General features: G+C 38.5%; 1 protein-coding gene across 9 annotated transcripts in view; it reads right to left on the minus strand.

Annotated features, from left to right (window-relative positions):
- Window positions 1-15055: 15055 nt before the first annotated feature.
- SAP130 (Sin3A associated protein 130) overlaps window positions 15056-22230 on the minus strand; it is a 72285-nt gene continuing 65110 nt past the window's right edge. For all 9 annotated transcript variants that reach the window (XM_068545321.1, XM_068545323.1, XM_068545326.1 and 6 more), the window contains 3 exons: window positions 17907-18010; window positions 16219-16332; window positions 15056-15993 (listed from right to left, as the gene is read on the minus strand). In XM_068545321.1, coding sequence (XP_068401422.1) covers window positions 15835-15993; window positions 16219-16332; window positions 17907-18010 — 377 coding nt within the window. In that variant the 3' untranslated portion in view covers window positions 15056-15834. The remainder of the gene's footprint in view (window positions 15994-16218; window positions 16333-17906; window positions 18011-22230) is intronic.

Genomic DNA, 22230 nt, shown 5'->3' on the forward strand with positions numbered 1-22230 from the left:
TACCAAATGTAAAATAGATAGCTAGTGGGAAGCAGCTGCATAGCACAGGGAGATCAGCTTGGTACTCTGTGACCACCTAGAGGGGTGGGAGGGAGACACAAGAGGGAGGGGATATGGGGATATATGTATACATATAGCTGATTCACTTTGTTATACAGCAGAGACTAACACAACATTGTAAAGCAATTATACTCCAATAAAGGTGTTAAAAATAAATAAAAGGCGTATCAAAGACAGTAAGAAAACAGGCAAGATGAACTGTAATGTTTAGATAGACATAACTGGTTATTAAAATCATAGAGAAATGCAAAACTATGATTACAATAAATGTCAAGATAGAGGAGTCCATTAATGCCAGAGTTGATTTACTAAGATAAATCACATTTTGGGCCATAGAACATGTGTTAGCAAATTTAATAGAATAGGAATCATACAACGAATGTTTTCAGACCACAGTGAAATTAAACTAGAAACCAGTAACAGGAAGATAACTGGAAAATTCCAAAATATTTGGAAATGAAACAACATACTTCTAAATAACACATGGGTCAAAGGAGTTTCAAGAGAAATTAAGTATTTTTTGAACTAAATGAAGTTGAAAATACAAATTTTCAAAATTTGTAGGATGAAGTGAAAGCAGTGTTTTTTTTGTTTGTTTGTTTTGATGTGGACCATTAAAAAAATATATATAATATTTATTTATTTTTTGGCTGCGCTGTGTCTTAGCTGCAGCACACAGGATCTTCATTGGTTGGGGAACTAGATCCCACATGCTGCAACTGGGAGTGTGCATGTTGCAACTAAGAAAACAGTGTTTAGAAGTAACTTTATGGCCCTAAATACATAAAGTAAAAAACGAAGAAAGATTGAAGATCAATAATCTAAGCTTCCACTTTAGGGAACCAGAGAAAGAATGGCTATTTAAACCTAAAACAAGCATAGAAATTATAAAAATCACAACAGAAATCAATGAAATTGAAAACAGGAAATCAACAGACAAAATCCACAAAAACCAAAAGCTGGTTCTTTAAAAATATTGACAAAACTCTAGCTAGACTAACCAAGGAAAAACAGAAGTCACAAATTACTACTATCAGACATTGAAGAGGGGACTTTACTATTGACATTACAGGAATTAAAAGAAGCATAGGGGAATACTAGAAACAACTGTATGCCAACAAATTAGATAACTTAGATGAAATGAACAAATTCTTAGAAAGACACAAACTACCAAAACTGACTCAGGAAGAAACAGAAAATCCAAATAGATCTTTAAGAAATAAACAAATTGAATTAGTAATCAAAAAACTTCCCACAAAGAAAATCCTAGGACCAGGTGACTTCACTGGTGAATTCTAAAAAACGTTAAGGAAGAATTAATACAAACCCTTCACAAATTCTTCCAAAAGAAAGGACAGCAGGGAACACTTCCCACCTCATTCTGAGGCCTATATAACTCTAATACAAAAATAGACAAAGACATCACACACAAAAAGAAATGCACAGAACAATATCTTTAATGAATATATACTAAAAACCTTTAAAAAATTAGCAAATCAAGTACATTACTAAAAAGGATTATACATCATGACCAAATGGGATATATCCAAAGAAACACAAAGTTGATTTAATATCTGAAAATCAATTAATGTAATACACTACACATCAATAGGATAAAGGACAAAAACCACATGATCATCTCAATAGATGTGGAAAAAGAATTTGACAAAATGCAAAACGGTTTCATGATTAAAAAACACTCAACAAAGTAGGAATAGAAGGGAACTTAATCTCATAAAGGGCATCTATGAAAAACTCATATTCAACACCATACTTAATGGTGAAAGATAAATGCTTTTCCCCTAAGATCAGGAACAAGACAAGGATGTTTTCTCTCACCACATACATTCAATATTTACTGAAAGAGGGAAGGAAGGGAGGGAGGAAGGAAGGAAGGAAGGAAGGAAGGAAGGAAGGAAGGAAGGAAGGAAGGAAGGAAGGAATGAATAAAAGGTGTGGAAGGAAGGAATAAAAGATGTCCAGACTGGAAAGAAAGAAGGAAAACTATCTCTCTTTGCATATGACAGGATCTTGATCTTGTATATATAAAATTCTAAGGAATACAGTAAAAAACTGTCAGAAGAAATAAACAAGTTTAGCAAGTTTGTGGGAACACACAAAATCCAAACTGTATATAGATAACTTCAAATTGTATTGTAGTGACATCACGAAAGATGGCAGAGTAGAAAGCTCCAGGAAGCTATCCCTCCACTGACCCATCAGATTGCCAGGAACTGTCTGAAGCAACTACATGGTACAGCCAGTAGAGTAGAAGAACACTTGCACCATCCAAGAGACAGTTGGATGAAGAGGCTGGTAAACTTTTGTCTGTTTCAGCTTCAGTGAGATGGTGGCTGCTATTCCTCAGCCTTAAGCCCTGGAGCAGGCAGCTATGGAAACAGCAGCCTACACACACTCTTGGTGTGGCTTGCTGGACCCAGAGTGGGTCATAAGGACTTTGTCCTCCAAAAGATGGGGTTGTGGGTTCTGATTTGATAAGTGAGCAGGAGCCACGGAGGTGGGCCATCGTTTCAACCCATGGGCTGATGGGCCTCCCAGACAAGAGAGAGTTTAAAGAGATAGGTTTTTTTCTCTCTTTTGAGAGCCATTTAAGGAAATCTTTGTCAGTACACTGGCTGACTGTAGAGAAAACAGAAGGGAAACTTCAGTGAACATACACAACAAAGAATATATACTTTGCAAAAAATAGTATGGAAAAGCTACAGAAGGATGGTTCCAGCCATCAACAAAGAAAACTCAGCAATCCCTGATGAGTGGGAGTATTAGATTTCCAGAGAGTTACCACAACATGATGCTCAGAGTATCCACTTCTCAACAAAAAATACAAAACATACAAAGAAATAGAGAAGTATGGTCCAGTCACAGGAAGTAAAGAGTCTGTAGAAACTATCCCTGGGGAAGCCCAGATATTAGAATTATTCGTCAAAGGTGTTACAGCGACTATTTTAAATGTTAATCAGCTAAAGGAAACCATGAACAAAGAACTAAAGGAAATTAGTAAGGTGACATCTGAACAAAATGAGAATATCAGTAAGGAGATGGAAACTATAAAGGGCAATGAGAAAGAAATTCTGGATCTGAAAAGTACAATAACTGAAATGAAAAACAGAGGGATTCAAAAGTAGATCAGAACAAGTAGAAGAATCAATGAATTTGAAGATTAGATAATAAGAAATTAACCAATCTGAGGATAAAAATAATGAGGAAAAAATAATGAAGAAAAGTGAACAGAGTCTAAGGGACCTGTGGGATACCATCAAGCAGAACAACATATACATTATAGGAATCCTAGAAAGAGAAGACAGAAAGGGGCAGAAGAAATACTTGAAGAAATAATGGCCAAAACTTCCCAAATCTGATGAAAGATATGAATACACACCTCCAAGAAGCTCAACAAACCCAAAACAGGGTAAACTTAAAGAGATCCACATCTTTTTAAGGAATACATTATAGTCAAATTGCTAAAACTCAAAGACAAAGAGAGAATCTTGAAAGCAGCAAGACAGAAGTGACTCCTCATGTACAAAGGATCTTCAGTAAGGTTAACAGCAGATTTCCCATCTGAAGGCATGAAGATCAAAAGGCAATGGGATGACATTCTTAAAATACTGAAATAAAAAAACTGTCACCTAAGAATTCTATATCTGGCAAAACTATCTTTCAAGAATGAAGAAGAAATTAAGACATTTCCAGATAAACAAAAGCTGAGGACGCCCATTACCAGTATATTTGCCTTACAAGAAATCCTAAAATGGGGACTTCCCTGGTGGCCCAGTGGTTAAGACTCCACTCTCCCAATGCAGGGGGCCTGGGTTTGATCCTTGGTGAGGGAACTAGATCCCACATGCTGCAATGAAAAGACTGGTGCAGCCAAATAAATAAATAAATTTTAAAAAAAATAAAAGAAATCCTAAAATGAGTTATTCAGACTGAAATGAAAGAACACTAGACAGTAACTCAAAGACATAAGAAAATATTAAAAAACAGTAGTGAAAGTAACTTCATGAAGGTAAATAAAAAGCCAGTATTACTGTACTTTGGGTTTAGTGTATATTTATAATATCTCCCTTTTCTTTTACATACATACATAAATATATATGTGTGTGTATATATATATGTGTGTGTGTGTGTGTGTGTGTGTGTGTATAAATTTTTTTTTTTTTGTGGCTGTGTTGGGTCTTCATTGCTGCGTGCAGACTTTCTCTAGCTGCGGCGAGCAGGGGCTACTCTTCATTGTGGTGTGTGGGCTTCTCCCTGAGGTGGCTCCTCTTATTGCAGCACGCAGGCTTCAGTAGTTGTGGCAAGCGGGCTCAGTAGTTGTGGCTCACAGGTTCTAGAGCGCAGGCTCAGTAGTTGGGGTTTGCAGGCTCAGTTGCTCCTCAGCATGTGGGTTCTTCCTGGACCAGGGATCAAACCCGTGTCCCCTGCACTGGCAGGCAGATTCTTAACCACTGCGCCACCAGGGAAGTCCCAATGTCTCCCTTTTCATATATGATTTAAAAGAAACATGCATAAAATAATTATAAATCTATGATAATGGGTATATAATATATAAAGATGTAATCTGTGACAATAATAACATAAAGAGGGAGAGGAGGAGATATACAGGAGCAAAGCATTTGTATACTATGAGAACTATTATTCAAAGCATATTATCATAATTTTATGATGTTAATTGTAATCCCCGTGGTAACTCCCAAGAAAATAACTTTTAAAATATACAGAAAAAGAAAGAAGGGAATCAAAATGGTACACTGCAAAAAACTAACTTACTACAAAAATGGCAGTAATGGAGGAAATGAGGAATAAAAAACATAGACGATACACAGAAAACAAATAGCTAAATGACAGAAGTAAACCCTTCTTTATCAGTAATCACATTAAATGTGCTTTGGACTGGACATTTGTGTCCTCCCAAAGTTCATCTGTTGAAATCCTAACCTCTAATGTATTAGGAGGTGGGGCTTTTGGGAGGTAATTAGGTCATGAGGTGGAATCCTCATGAATGGGATTAGTGTCCTTATAAGATGAGACACGAGAGAGCTTGCTTCCTCTCTGCTCTCCCCCATGTGAGGATACAACAAGAAGACAGTCACTGCAAATCAGGAAGAGTGGTCTCACCAGTCATCAGGCATGACGGCACCCTGATCTTGGACTTCTCAGCCTCCAGAACTGTGAGAAATAAGTTTGTTGTTTAAGTCACCCAGTCTATGGTATTCTGTTACAGCAGCCTGAATTAAGATAACATGTAAGTGGTAAGGAGAATGAATTAGTAATGAAAAACCTCACAACAAAGAAGATCCCAGAACCAGATGGCTTCACTGGTGAATTATACCAAACGTTTAAAAAAGAATCAATACCAATTATTCACAAATTCTTCCAACAAACTGAAGAAGAGGAAAACACTTTCTAACTCACTCTATGAAGCCAGAATTACTTTGATACCAAAACTATACAAAGGCACTACAAGAAAAGAAACAACAGATGAAAATCTTTATGAATATAGATGTAAACACCCAACAGAATACTAGCAAGCCAAATTCAGCAGCATATGAAAAGGACCATCCCATGACCAAGTGGGATTTATTCCTGGAACACAAGTATGGTTTGACATATTAAAATTAACCAATGTAGTAAATCACATTATTAGAAAGAAGGAATAAAACCACATGATCATTCCAATTGTTGCAGGAAAAGCATTTAATAAAACTCAATATAAAAACACTCAATAAACCAGGAATAACAGGGAAATTCCTGAACACAATAAAAGTCATATGTGGAAAACCCACAGCTAACATCATACTTAACTGTGAAAGACTGAGAGCTTTTCCTCTAAGATCAGGAACAAGGCAACAGTGCCACCTTTCACCACTTCCATTCAACATGGTTCTGGAATTTCAAACCAGAGCAATTAGGCAAGAAAAACAAATAAAAGGCATCCAAATTGGAAAGGAAGAAGTAAAGTTCTCTCTGTATGCATATGTTATGATTTGACATGTAAAAAAACTTAATGATTCCACAAAAAACTGTTAGAGCTAATAAATTCAGCAAACTTGAAGGATACATACAAAATCAACACACAAAAATCAGTTGTATTTCTATATACCTGCAATGAACAAGACAAAAGCAAATTGTAAAAGCAATTCAATTTACAATAGCATCAAAAAGAATAACGTACTTTGCAATGTAAAATGATGCAGCCACTATGGAAAGTAGTTTGGTGGTTCCTCAGAAAGCTAAACACAGAATTATCATATGATTCAGAAATTCCATTCCTAGATACATATCCAGAGGAACTGAAACCAGGCACTTGAACAGACTTATATGCCAATTTTCGTTGTAGCATTATTTATAATAGGCAAAATTTATAAACAATCCAAGTGTTCACCAGTAGATAAATGGATAGAATAAAATGTGCTAGGTACATATAACAGAATATTATTCAGACATAAAAAGGAAAGAAGTTCTGATGCCTGCTACAACCTGGATGAACCTTGAAAAGCTCATGTTGAGCAAAATAATGCAGACACAAAAGGACAAATATTGTATGATTCCATTTACACGAGGTACCTAAAAATAGGCAAATCCACAGAGACAGAAAATAGTTTCGAGATTACCAGTGGTTGGGGAAGGGGGAATGAGGAGTTACTGCTTAATGGTTACAAAGAGGTAATGAAAACATTTTGGAAATAGTCGTGGTAAAGTTTGCATAATATTGTGAATGTAATTAATGCCACTGAACTGTATAGTTAAAATGGCAAATTTTACGTTATGTATTTCTTAGTACAATTAAAAAATTCATAATGTAATATATCAAAAACCAATGAATTATTATACACTTCAAATGCGTGAGCTGTATGGTATGTGAATTATATTTGTCAAGCTGTTTCAAAATAAATAATAAGTACAATATTTAAAAAATCAATTGTATCTATACAGTAGCAATAAGCAAACAAAAAATGAAACCAAGAAAGCTGTTCCAACTACTCAGCCATAAAAAAGAATAAAATTTTGCCATTTGCAACAACATGGATGGACTTGGAAAGTATTATGCTTAGTGAAATAAGCCAGACAGACAAATACTGTATGATATCACTTACATGTGAAATATAAAAAATAAAACGAACTAGTGAATATAGCAAAAAACGAAAACAGACTCACAGACATAGAGAACAAACTAATGGTTACCAGTGGGGAGAGGGAAGAGGGGGGCAAGATAGGAGTAGGGTGTTAAGAGATAGAAACTATTATGTATAAAATAAATAAGCTACAAGGATATATTGTACAACACAGGGACTATAGTCAGTATTTTATAAGTGTATGAAGAATAACCTTTAAAAATTGTAAACCATTATGCTGTACACCTGAATACTGTAAATCAATTATACCTCAATAAAAAATTATAAAATAAAAAAATAAAGCTAATCAAAGGGGCCTGCCACAAACATTTTTGCTACATAGACCAGCCCACAACATTTTTCTTACACCTACTAATGCCAGCAATTATGTGTCAATGGCAGGAAGCTGTGATGACATGAAGAATCTACTACAGTAAGGATTATGTCTTATTAAAATTTGTAATAACCAAGGGGCACAGGGGCAGAAAAGAAACTGTCTTCCTCTGGGCCTGACTGTATTTCTGCTTGAATGTGTTAAGTGAGTTGTATAATAAATTAACAATAGTTAATATTAAAAAAATAAAGCTATTCCATTTACAGTAGCATGAAAATAATAAAAGTTAGGCGTTTGACAAATGAAAAACTTTTACTCTGAATATTATAGAACAATTGAAAGAATTTAAATTAGAACTAAATAAATTCTAAAATCAGTCCAGGTACACAGATCAGAAGACTTCATATTAAGGGGGCAACTTTTTCCAAATTTACCTATAGATTCAACACAATACCTATAAAAATCCCAAATGACTTCTTTGCAGAAATTGACAGGCTGTTCATAAACTCACCTGGAAATGCAAGGGGCCGAGGACAGCCAGAATATGGAAAAAGAGTTCCAAAGTGTAGAACTCACAATTTCAAAACTTATGGCAAAGTTTTAGTAAACAAGACAGTGTGGTAGTGGCCTAAGGCTAGACCAAGGAATAGAATTGAGAATCCAGAAATAAGCCTTCACAAATACAACTCACTTATCTTTGACAGATTGCCAGGACAATTCAATGGTGAAAGAATAGTCTTTTCAACAAATGGTGGTGGGAAAACTGGCTAGGCATGTGCAAAAGAATGAAGTTGGATGAAAGTCCTAGAAGAGAACATAGGCAAAACATTCTCTGACATAAATCATAGCAATGTTTTCTTAGCTCAGTCTCCCAAGGCAATAGAAATAAAAGTAAAAATAAACAAATGAGATCTTACAAATCAAACTTACAAGCCTTTGTAGAGCAAAGGAAACCATAAACAAAACAAAAAGACAACCTATGGACTAGGAGAAAATATTTGCAAACAATGTGACCGACAAGGGCTTAATTTCCAAAACATACAAACAGCTAATACAATTCAATAACAAAAAAACAAATAACTCCATCAAAAAATGGGCAGAAGACCTAAATAGGCATTTCTCCAAAGAAGACATACAGATGGCCAACAGGCACATGAAAAGATGCTCAACATTGCTAATTATTAGATAAATGCATATCAAAACTATAATGAGGTACCAACTCACACTGGTAGGAATGGCCATCATTAAAAAGTCTACAAATAACAAATGCTGGACAGGGTGTGGAGGGTGTGGGTGTGTACACTGTTGGTGGGAATGTAAATTAGTGCAGCCGCTATGGAAAACTGTATGGAGGTTCCTCAAAAAACTAAAAATAGAGTTGCCATATGATCCTGCAATCCCACTGCTGGGTATATACCCGGAGAAAACTATAATTCAAAAAGATACATGCATCCCAATGTTTACAGCAGCACTATTTACAATAGCCAAGGCATGGAAACAACCTAAATGTCCATCAGCAGATGAATGGATAAAGAAAATGTGGTATATACCACAATTCCACAATGGAATATTACTCAGCCATTAAAAAAGAATGAAATAATGCCATTTGCAGCAACATGGATGGACCTAGAGGTTTTCATACTAAGTGAAGTAAGTCAGGCAAAGAAAGACAAATACCATATGGTATCACTTTTATGTGGAATCTAAAACATGACACAAATGAACTTATCTACAAAAGAGGAACAGACTCACAGACAAAGAGAACAAACTTGTGGTTGTGAAGGGGGAGGGATGGATTGGGAGTTTGGGATTAGCAGATGCAAACTATTATACATAGAATGGATAAACAACAAGGTCCTATACTGTATAGCACAGGGAACGATATTCAATATCCTATGGTAAACCATAACAGAAAAAAATCTGAAAAAGAATATATGTATGTATAATTGAATCTCTTTGCTCTACAGTAGAAATTAACATAACATTGTAAATCAACTATACTTCAATAAAAAAAAAAGAATGAAGTTGGACTCCCTACATCACATCAGATGCAAAAATTAACTCAAAACAGATTAAACTCCTAAACAGGAGTAATGGTTATAGGGCGCAGGGCTTGTTTTGGGGACAATGAAAATACTCTAAAATTGACTGTGGTGATGGATGCACAACTCTGTGAATATAGTAAAAGTCACTGAATTTCACAGTTCAAGTAGGTGAATTGTACGTTATGTGAGTTATATCTCAAATATTTAAAAAAATGAAATGAAAGATTATCACTTCTGTACCTACAGACATGGAAAGAATAATAAAGGAATACTAGGAACAACTCCATGCCCACAAATAACTTAGACGAAATGCTCCAATTCCTTGAAAGACAGAAACTACCAACACTCACACAAGGAGAGAGACAATCTGAGTAGGCCTATGTCTATTTAAAGAATTGGATCAATTAATCATTTCCCAAAAAAGAAAGTACCAGGTCCAGATGTTTTTACTGCTGAATTTGACCAAACATTTGAGGAAGAAATTGTACCAATTCTCTACAATCCCCTCCCAAAAAGAGAACAGAGAGAACATTCCCTAACTCATTCTATTACCAAAACACTGAAACCATACTTAAGGCATGTAAGAAAAAGAAAGCACAGACCAGTATCTCTCATGAACACAGATGCAACTAAGTGTTGGCAAACTGAATCTAACTATGTGTAAAAAGAATTATACACCATACCCAAGTGGGATTTATTTCAAGTGTGCTGGTTTGACTGGCTGGTTCAATAGTAAAAAATTAATTAATGTAATCTAACATACCAACATGCTAAAGAAGAAAACTCATATGATCATATTAGTGATGCAGAAGAGCATATGACAAAATCCACCATTCATTCTATGACTGAAAACTCTCAGCAAACTAGGAAGAGGGGAGAACTTCAACTTGATAAAGAACATCTACAAAAAAACCCTGCCGCTAATGTCATACTTAATGATGAGAAACTGGACACTTTACCCTTATGACTGGGAACAAGGCAAGGATATTCCCTCTTACCACTCCTACTCAACACCTTACTGGAAGGCCTACCTAGTGCAATAGATAGGAAAAGGAAATAAAACCTAAACAGATTGAGAAAGAAGAAATAAAACTGTATTTGTTCACAGATGGAATTACTGTTTACATAGAAAGTCCTGAAGAATCAACAAAAAACTTCTGTGAATACAACAACATCACAGCACAGAAGGTTAACAGTATATAAATGTGGACTGCTTTCCCATAACACCAGAAAACAATCAGAATTTGAAATAGGGAATTCCCTGGCAGTCCAGTGGTTAGGACTCCGTGCTTTTACTGCTGAGGGCCCAGGTTCAATCCCTGGGGTTGGGGAACTAATGTGCCACAAGCAATGCGGTGTGGCAAAAAAAAAAAAAAAAGTACCATTTACAATAGCACACACACAAAACCGAAATAATTAGGTATAAATCTAATGAAATATGTACAGGCTCTACATGAGGAAAACTACAAGACTGATGAAAGAAATCAAAGATCTAAATAAATGAGGAGACAGTCCATGTTCACAGACTAGAACACTCAACATTATTAAGATGTCAATTCCTTTGCAACTTGATCTTAGATTTATGTAATCCTAGTCAAAATTCCAGCAAGCTGTTTTATAGATATTAACAGATTCTAAGATTTATATGAAAAGACAAAAGACCTAGAATAGCCAACACAATACTGAAGAACAAAGTTGGAGAACTCATACTCTCAACTTCAAAACTTACTGTAAAGCTACAGTAATCAAAACAGAGTGGTACTGGCAAAAGAATAGACAAGTAGATCAATGGGACAGAATACAGAGCCCAGAAATAGACTTCCACAAATACAGTCAACTGATCTCTGGCAAAGGAGCAAAGGCAATTTAATTAAGAATAGTCTTTTCAACAAATGATTATGGAACAATTGGACATCCATGTTCAAAAAAACCCTGAAAACCAAAACCCAAAAAACTTTACACAGACCTTACAACTTTCAAAATAATTATCTCAAAATTGATAATTATAGCCTAAATGTAAAACACAAAACTATAAAACCACTATGACAAAACATAGGAGAAAACCTAGGTGACCTTGGGTTTGGTGATGAGTCTTTAGCTATTATCCAAAAGCACAATTCATGAAAGAAAAAACTGATGTTGTACTTTATTAAAATTAAAAACTGCTCTTCAAAAGGTATCATTTATTAAGTAAATGGCAACATAAGCTACAGACAGGGAGAAAATATTTGCAAAACACACATCTGAAAGAGGACTGGTATCAAAAATATATAAAGAACTCTTAAAACTCAATCAGAAAACAAACAAGCTAATTAAAATACAGGCAAAGATCTGAATACTTCATCAAAAATGATATAAAGACGGCAAATGAGCATTTGAAAAAATGCTCAACACCATATCGTTAGGGAACTACAAATGAAAATAATGAGAAACCACTACACACCTGTTCGAATGGCTAAAATCTAAACACTGACAACACTAAATGTTGACGAGGATGTGAAGCAACAGGAACTCTCACTCATTGCTGGTGGGACTGTAAAATGGTACAGCTGCTTTGGAATATAGTTTGGAAGTTTCTTACAAAACTAAACATAGTTTTACCTTATGACTCAGCAATCACACTCCTAGGTTTTTACTCAACTGATTTAAACCTGAGATTCCACACGAGAAGCTGCATTCAAATGTTCACAGCAGCTTTACTCGTAATAGTCAAGAGATGGAAGCACCAAGATGCCCTTCAGTGGGGAAATGGGTAAACAGACTGTGGCATAGTCACACAGCAGTAAAAAGGAACAACTTAGGATACATTTAACAGATGGAAGAATCTCACATTATGTTGAGCAAAAGAGCCAGACACAAATAAGTACATAGTGTGTGATTCCATTCACACGAAATTCAAGAACAGACAAAACTAATGGGTGTGGGTGGGAGGACACAGGTGTACTTGACTACAAAGGAGCTCCTTCTGAGGTTACAGTAATGTCATGTATCTTTATCTGGATGTTAGCCATGGTTGTGTATGTGTGTCAAAATGCACAAAACTGTAAATTTAAGATTTGGGCATTTTACTCTCTGTAATTACATCACAATAAAACTGATTATTTGGGAGGGAAAAGTCAAGATAGTGGTTATTTTAGGGAGAGGTAGAGCGCTGTGATTGGGATAGAGCGTTTTGTGGCTAGCAAAGTTCTATTTCTTACTCTGGGGGACCATTTCAAAGTTGTTCTTCTTTTAAGAACTTATAAAGCTATACATTTGTTTCATGTACTTTTCTTTACCTGTGCTGTATTTTACTATAAAAAAGTACAAAAACTTAACATCCTTTCAAAGGTGTCCATTTCATCACAGGTTGGGCTGGACTATATAACCTCTAAATAACTTCTAAACTCTAAAACTGTGTGATTCTATATTATTACTATGATAAAAATCAATGAAAATATTCTAGAGCATTTTCTATTTAATGATCTTTTGAAATACCTAAATGTTTAAGAAAATAATATGAAAGATTTTCTAGACCAAGCAGATGGATTAAAACTTTTTCCCCAGAGACTTCCCTGGTGGTCCAGTGGCTAAGACTCCCCACTCCCAATGCAGGGGGCCTGGGTTCAATCCCTGGTCAGGGAACTAGATCCCCCACGCCGCAACTAAGAGTTTGCATGCCGCAACTAAAACATCCCGCGTGCCACAACTAAGACATGACTCAGCCAAATAAATAAATAAATATTAAAAAAAAAATTTTTTTTCCCCCGGATTTAATTTTCTACTGTAAAGAACAGAAACCACATCGACGTCCTACCTCAAATATATTTCTAATTCTTTCTCATCTTTAAGTATGTGAATGATAGTTTTCTGGACCAAGAGCCACTGGGTGTCTGGACTTCTCAGCACTATCTCCTGGTCATAAATCCCTGGAAAGTACAACCAACATAAAATCACCAATTAAGGTGTGTACTGACATTTGTCCATACAAAGAACAGAAATGTACAAAGTAGCTGTGTCTGTAATAACCAAAACCTAACAACCTGAATGTCTTTCTACAGGTGAATGCAGAAACAACTTGTGGAAGGAATATCCATATCCATACAATGGAGTGCTTGCTACTCAGCAATAAAAAGCAATGAACTATTGAAATAAGCCACATGAGCAAATCTCAGCATAAATTTCCATTATGCTGAGTAAAAGAAGCCAGACTCCCTCCCTCAAAAAAGAACATACTGTGTGATTTCGTTCAAATGAAATCCCAGAAAATGCAATCTAGAGTGACAGAAAGCAGATTAATCTTTGCCTGGAGATGGGGGGTGGTGAGGCAGGGAGGGATGAGAGGCAGGAAATCACAAAGAGGCACAAGGAAAATTTTGGGACTGATATCTTCACTCTCTTGATTGTGGTGATGGTTTCATGGGCATATATGTATGTAAGATCTTATCAGACTATATACTTTAAGGTGCTTTGTTTTTAAATAATGCTGTACACACAGATAATTCATCTCCCCCTCCACCCTCTCCTATCTTCTGATCATATTGTCCTCATAAGGTGAGGGAAAACAGAAAACACCACCATTCTAACCTGCACTGACGGCAAAGCTTGTACTGACAATCTTCCTTTGACCAGGGTTATCAAAGTTTTGTTTAAACAGAGGTAACAATACTTTTAGAGAGAACAGGTCTGCAAAGCAGGATCCAAAGTACCTGGGTCCTGTCCTTAAGAGCCAGCACATCACGTATACCTGGGCAATGTGCACAGATGAGAAATGGAGGCAAGGAGCCCTGTGCTAGCACAGGCACTATACTGCACACAACACTAAACCGGCATCGTCTAGTACACAGTCAGTAATATCTTCAGGTTGAAACACTCTAGTGAAGCAGCCTTGACTGTTCCGAGGACCTCTTTAGCTTATGCTATGCAGGCCATGTGGCCTAACCGGGGGAAGGCTGAAAGCCTGCTTTGCTTCTCTCTTCCCCAATCCTACAACAGATGAGAGTTTACCATTCCAGTTCGAGGAAGGCTGTCCCAGGAGAGCCAAGGCCATCCCAGGAAGGCCGTCCCAGGAGGGCCGTCTCTGGTCCCAAAGACTGGATCAGACTCGGCATAGACTCCTGTCTCAGATCTGTGCAGGTCAAGGCAAAAAGCAAGGCTGGGCTACCTTCCCACTTGAGCTAGTTCACAGGAAGCAACCTTGTAAAGAAACTCCACTCTCCTGGAAGCTCTATCCCTATTACTGCAGCCTAATTGTCCTATAAAATGACCAATTTCTATCTGCAGTGGGATACAATGTAGTCTTGTATTTAAGATAACCAAAAGCCAACAGGCTTCACCATCTGTGACATCTTCAAGATATGAGGGTAAGTGGAACTCTATGTGGAACAACAAAACTTTAACACAGTAGACTCAAAAACGTGAGAGAAACTACAGTAGGGTAAACACTCGAGCGATGTGCAGTACAGCACTGATTAACTTTATAAAAAGATGTAAACTGCTTCTGTACAAAAACCTCTTTGAGTCCTTTATTAACGTTTGGAGATGTGTGGTACATACAATTAACAGCATCACACCAGCTACAGAAGTACAGATAATCAAGGATGTACTTCAGAACAAAGATCTTCGAGCAACTTACGGTGTTGCCTGCTCCGAACCTCCACAACACCCAGCTCTGACACACGCCGGACAGACAATATAACAATTTCACTTTGAAATGGTTCTTTAAAAAAATCACAAGAATCGATTGTTCAAACCCTTTAAAGTGAGACGTGGCAGGTCTCTCGGTGCCATGGCACTGCTTTAGAAGGCCAGCGTGGGCATCTGAAGGTCAGAGTAAGGACCGACTGGGGTGAGGGGAAGAGGTCGGTTTTCAGCGTAGAGAGAGAACAGATGGTCTGAGTGGGTACTTTCAGTCCAGGCTCAGTATGGGTCCTGCAGGAATCCAGCAGATAAATACAGTTTATCAACTGGAAGGCCGAAAAACGCCAGCCCGTCACTTGTGTCACTGATTCCAACTGGGAGACACTGATGCATCAGGAATCATGTACGACACAGTAAGTGTAAGAGGGAGACGCCTGAAAGAAAGCCTGGAGTCCACTGTGTCAGATCAGCTCTGATCCTTCCGTGTCACTGGATGCTATGGGCCCCTCTGCTTTCGAGCGTTGAGTTAAGGAACGCTTTCTTAATTTCAATGTTCTGCTTTGAAAATAACCAAAGCCCTCCCCCACCCCCAACACCATTCTTCATAAATTCTGTTTCCAAAGTCCTGATTCGGGGTCTAGACTTTTTCCTTTCGCTTCAATTTTGACACCTTCTTGACAGTCCCATTCTTATTTAGAAGCTTCAGGACACGATCTTTGTGATCTAAAACCTTAAGCATGGAGTCTCTGGCCTCACTGATTTGATCCATCACAAGTTTACACCTCTGCATATTCCCCTGAAACAAAAGACATGACATCGTCAGTCAGTAATTTTCGAGACAATGTGGCTTTTAAAGAACTTCTCACCTTTGGATTGAGCCATTTTGAGGCTTTCACACAGAAAAAATGTTTTAGTGTTTCTTGATAATGCAGGCTGAAGTAAGTAATAGGTTTCTACTAAAGACATTGGTGGACGAGAGAGGGAAAGGGAGAATAAGGAGAGGGAAAGGGCTCCTTCAAACCTGTATTAGTTCATTTATTCGGTGTAAATCATCATCAGTTGCTGCTTTTTTCTTTGGGATGATCCCTTCCTGTAGGTTGGTGAGTCTTTCATAAACATCGTGTTCTAGATTTGTCTGCAACAAACAAGAGGGAGGGCGTCATGACCTGAGAGATACTTCTGTCAAACTCAGGCAAACAACCCACCCTGAATCACCTGTGTAAACTGGTATCAGATCTGTTTGGGTGATAAAATCATTTCTCCCAATGACTCAGATGCAGTAAAGAAAACTGATCAACAACAATTTACATTACAATTTGCCATAATTCAGAGTCCATCTTCCAGGATAACTTTTTTTTTTTAAATTTATTAATTTTATTTATTTATTTTTGGCTGCGTTGGGTCTTCGTTGCTGCACATGGGCTTTCTCTAGTTGCAGCGAGCGGGGGCTACTCTTTGTTGGGTGTGCGGGCTCTAGGCGCGCAGGCTTCAGTAGTTGTGGCTCACTGGCTCTAGAGTGCAGGCTCAGTAGTTGTGGCGCACGGGCTTAGCTGCTCCGCGGCATGTGGGATCTTCCTGGACCAGGGCTCGAACCCGTGTCCCCTGTATTGGCAGGTGGATTCCCAACCACTGTGCCACCAGGGAAGCCCCCAGGATAACTTATTTATTTATTTGTTTGTTTGGCCGCACCGCACAGCACGTAGGATCTTAGCTCCTCGACCAGGGATCAATCCCGTGCCCCCTGCAGTGGAAGTGCAGAGTCTTAACCACTGGACTGCCAGGGAAGTCCAAGGATAACTTTTAAATTCTGCCAGGAATTCACAATTCTTCTGAAAAACAAGTCTATAAGTTTCAGAGAAATATGCTTTTATGCTACATAAAAAAACTAGCCATGGCACTACTTTAAAAACAATACTCATAAAAGACAATGTTCTTCAGATCACTGCTACTCCAAAGATGGAAAAACTCTGTGAGGTTATTATTTTGATCACTTCCTCTTTACCTTGTTGAAGGAAGGATTCCCGCCTAGGGTTATGGAAAGGGCTGGACACCTAACACGTGGGACAGATGAGATCAACAGCAGTTTACTAGTCAGTATACTCACAGCCCAGGGGAAGAGGACACCGCACACCACGCACGGCCACGTGGGGGTTGCACTCCATGACAAGCAGGGAACGGAGTGAAGGAGTAGGGGCTGTAGGAGGCAGGCACTGTAGTATCAGGAGGGAGTGGTGCCCCCCCCCCCTCCCCGGTGCTCCCGGGAGGAGGTCACTGGCTTATGTGAGTATCGCCAGCTGGCAGAGAACTGAAGCCCTCTTCAGGAAGAAGTGGGAACTGTGCCTGGTCCCCGCGATAAGGAGCAGTGAGGAGGAGGAGCTTACACAGTTAGGTCATCTGATGCCCCCTCTTTTTCAGATGTCACGGCCACACGTAATACTGAACCTTAACTGTACATCTCACAAACTTAAGTTGTTCAGTACATTTCACTTATGGGGACCAAAACTAAGATATATTTAGATTACAATTACATCCACAGAATAGATAACAGTAATTATAATATCACACAGCACACATAAAAATTCTACCATGACCCACGTTAACTGGGAACGCTTCGGAATCACTCTAAAGAAAATGTTCTATGAACTCAGATGTCTCCACCATCCATCCTTCTTTTCAGCAGGACGTAACAACTGCTAGAGCGCCACCTACCAGCTGCAGCAACTGGGCAGCACAGAGGTGAACCTTCCAGCCTTGGGCACGACACGATACTCCTTTCTGATTAGCTATTTCCTGCAGCATAGCTTTCTTCTCCTCTGGAACCATAAAAAAAAAAGAAAAAAAAAGTATATTTCAATTTTTATAGAGCTAAAGCCATTTGTGTTCAAGCCGCTACTTTATTAAGAATTTTACTTAAATATCTTTAAGTCATTGAAAATACAAGTCACAACATGAATAAAAGCTCTGTTTGTCCACACCAGAAGAATTCTTTAAAGACTTATTCTGCTAATCTAGTGAGTTCAAAAGAGAGTAAGTTAGTACTCTAAACTCTTAAATGAAGGAAATGGTCTTTAGTGGGTTGGAGCCTTGCTCATGTGTGATGCTGGCCAGCATGTGGAGAGTTCGGGCATGAAGCTTAGAAGCTCCGTGGTGTCATCTAGATCTTGGAGAAATCACAGGGCTCCAACTTGAGTCACATTTAAATGTAGGTAGAAAAGTCCAGTAACCAGCACTGTAGTAAAATAAATATGAATTGTATCATTTGGACTGGGGAAAGAAACTAGGATTGAGGGGCACCTGTCAAAGGTGAGTTTAGCTGTATTTGTGAAGTTTTAATATCACTGTTTAACTAGGACTTAAAATGTAATTACATAGTACATGGATAATTAAAAATACATTTTTTAATTAAAAAACTTATTTTATTATTTTAAAAATTAATCTTGAAAAAAACCCTACCTATATGTTTGTCAAAACTGATACAGTGTACAATGCCAAGACCAAACCGTACCGTAAATGATGAACTTTGGATGATACTTGTATGTCAGTGTAGGTTCAGCAGATGCAACAAATGCACCACTTTGTGGTGGTGTTGACGGTAGGGGAGGCTGTGCATGTTCGGGAGGGGCGGTGGGGGGGACATGGAAGATCTCTTTCGATATGGTTGTGAACCTAAAACTGACGAACTTTACTTCTCAGAGCAATTTAAAAAAACCTGTCTACTAGGCAAGTATTAGCATGAATGGGATGAAAGAATTTTAACCTTTTTGAGAGAACTGTAGGTTCACATACAATTGTAAGAAATAATACAGGGAGATCCCATGTACTTTTTTTTTTTTCATCTTTACTGGATTATAATTGCTTTACAATGTTGTGAATCCTGTGTACTCTTTATCCACTTTCCCTCAGTGGTAAGATCTTGCAAAACTACAGTCAATATCACAACCGTGACAGTGAGAGTCCACTGACCCTATTCAGATTTCACCAGTTTTAGATGGACGTGTATATTTCATTATGAACATTAAAAAAACTTTTTAGTTTCACAGAAGTTGCAAAGATAGTCTAGAGATATATCTGGTAAGGGACCTGTATATAAAACATAGGAAGAATTCTTACCACTCAATAATAAAAAGACAAACCAATTAAAAAGGGCAAAGGATCCAAAAAGACATTTCTTCCAAAAAGCATATACAAATGGCCAACATCACATGAAGATATTCAACATCATTAGGCATTGGGGAAATGTAAATCAAAACCACAGTGAAGTACCACTTCCCACCCATTAGGATGCTGTAATAAAAAAAAAGAGTAAGTGCTGGTGAGGATATGGAGAAATCAGAAGTATCATCATGCACTGCCGGTGGGAAAAATGTATTTGCTTTGGAAAACGGCCTGGGAGTTGCTAGAATGTTAACTATAGTTATCAAATAACCCAGAAGTTCTATTCCTAGGTATATATCCAAGAGAAATGAAAACAGATGTTCCCACAAAAATGTAGACACATGGGGCTTCCCTGGTGCTGTAGTGGTTAAGAATCCACCTGCCAATGCAGGGGACGTGGGTTCGAGTCCTGGTCCGGGAAGATCCCACATGCTGCGGAGCAACTAAGCCCGTGTGCCACAACTACTGAGCCTGCACTCTAGAGCCAGTGAGCCACAACTACTGAGCCTGCACGCCTAGAGCCCGTGCTCCACAACAAGAGAAGCCACCACAATGAGAAGCCCGTGCATCGCAACGAAGAGTAGCCCTCGCTGGCCACAACTAGAGAAAGCCTGCGTGTGGCAATGAAGACCCCACGCAGCCAAAAATAAATAAATAAAATAAATTTATAAAAACAATGTAGACACAAATGATCACAGCACCATTATTCATAATAATCAAAAAGTGGAAACAACCCAAATGCCCATCAAGTGATGAATGGATAAATAAAATGTGGTATATATCCATAAAATAGAATATTATTCGGCAGGAAAATGGAATGAAGTACTGATACATGCTACATGGATGAACCTTGAAAACATTACACTAAGTGGAATAAGCCTGTCACAGAAGACTGTATAATATATGATTCCGTTCATAGGAAATGTCCAGCACTGGGAAATCTACAGAGATGGAAAGCAGATCAGAGGTTGCCTAGGGTTGCGGGTAGGGAGGAGTGAAGATGGCAGGATTGGGGATGATGGCTAAGGGTTGTCGAGTCTCTTACTGGGGTAATGAAAATGTTTTAAAACTAACCGTAGTGATGGACGTGCAACTGTGAACATACTAAAAATCACTGAATTGTACATTTTAATAGATGAATTGTATGCTACATGAATTATAGTTCAATAAAGCTATTACTGGGGAAAAAAAGATAGTAAAGAGAGGTCAGGTATTTCTCCTTCACCACTGTCTATATCTTAGTAACTGCAGTACCGTATCGCACCCAGGAAACTGCCACTGATGTAAAGTGAGTATATGCCATTACATCATTTTAGATTTATGTGACTGCCACCGCAGTCGAGATTCAGAACTATTGCATCACCACAGAGATCTCTCCTGTGCCACACCTTTATGGTCACACCACCCCTGCCCCATGATTAACCCCAAAATCCACTAATTTGTTCTCTATCTCTATAATTTTGTCACTTAGAGATTGTTATATAGATAGAATCACATGCTATGTCTTCTTTTTTTTCTTTTTGGTATGTGTCCTCCTAAAATTAGCTTTTTCCACTAAGCATAAGCACAATGCCCTTGAGATCCATCTAAGCTATTACATGATCAATAGTTCTTTCCTTTCCATTCCTGAGTAGTATTCAATGGCACTATAGTTTGTTTAACCGTTTAATTTCATTTGTGTTGTTTCCAGATTTTGGCTCTTACCAAAAAGTTGCTAGGAACACCTGTGTACAGATTTTTGTGTGAACACAGGTTTTCATTTTTCTGGGATAAATGCCCAGGAGTGCAACTGTTGGGTCATATGGTAAGTGCATGTTTGGTTTTTATAAAACTGCTAAACTTTTTTTTTTCCAGAGTAGCTCAGCAATGTAGAAGAGACAACTGACTTGTGATATGACAGTGTTCTTCTAAGCTGCTTCCCCAGTGAAACTGGGGAAAAATTTTAAAAAACGCTTTAAACCTCTGGGAAAGGTCCTAAGGGCAAAGAGCAATGCAGAAACATCTACTCAAGCAAATCTACTAAAATGTGCAAAGAACAGGAAGTCTGTGGTATTTAACCCAAGACTGCTCCCTCTCTCCTCTCTCCAGCTCAGAGAGGCGGCGACTCCATTCCAGATGGCTGCAGCCCACAACACGGAGCTCCCTCTCCTCCAGCTCCCAGGAAGACGGCTCTCCTCCCAGGAGGGGCAAGACAGTTCTCATCCTGCTCTCTGCTCCCTGCTGCTGAGGCCAAGTCCCAGGCGAGTCTAACTGACATGGGGGCTCCCTTCTTTTGCTCAACCCCACTTGTAGGATGGAGACTGCACCTTAGGCAAGGCGTGCTGAGAACACTGGGGCCCCAGGAGCCCTTCTCCTGGCTTGTTAAATGGTGGCGTCACATTAGGAGAGGCAAACCAAGTGGACAGACCCCAGGCTACTCACTCCTCTTCGCCTACACTGAGTGCTCACCTCCTAGAGCAAGGCATTACTCGGAAAAAAGGCTGTCATTGTCCCACCCCCACCTCCAGAGCCCTAGGCTCAGAGCTTCTGCCTGGAGGGAGAAACAGGCCATAGCACAGGAAGCTTCTAATCTCTTCCCAAAGGAGGTGGCTCCATTTTCAACAGAGTGCGCAAGTTCAAATGCTCCCAAAAGCAGTGGAGAGTGTAGTGAAGGTGAGTAGGAGGAAACGTGCAGACCCAGTGAAAGACGCAGCCTAGACTGTGGGCTGACCAGTTTTCAGGAGAGAACAAAGAGTAAGACAGCTGGCAGGAGCTCTCCTGGGGGAAGCACAAACACCGAACACTGACCTCAGAAGCCGTTCTGGCAAGGAGCTACAATACGGCTGGATTAGTTTGCAGAGGAATTTGTGTTTAAGGTCAAATTCCAGTACTGTGTTCT

The sequence above is a fragment of the Eschrichtius robustus genome, chromosome 5, assembly GCF_028021215.1.
Source record: "Eschrichtius robustus isolate mEscRob2 chromosome 5, mEscRob2.pri, whole genome shotgun sequence".
In the NCBI taxonomy this organism is placed as follows: domain Eukaryota; kingdom Metazoa; phylum Chordata; class Mammalia; order Artiodactyla; family Eschrichtiidae; genus Eschrichtius; species Eschrichtius robustus.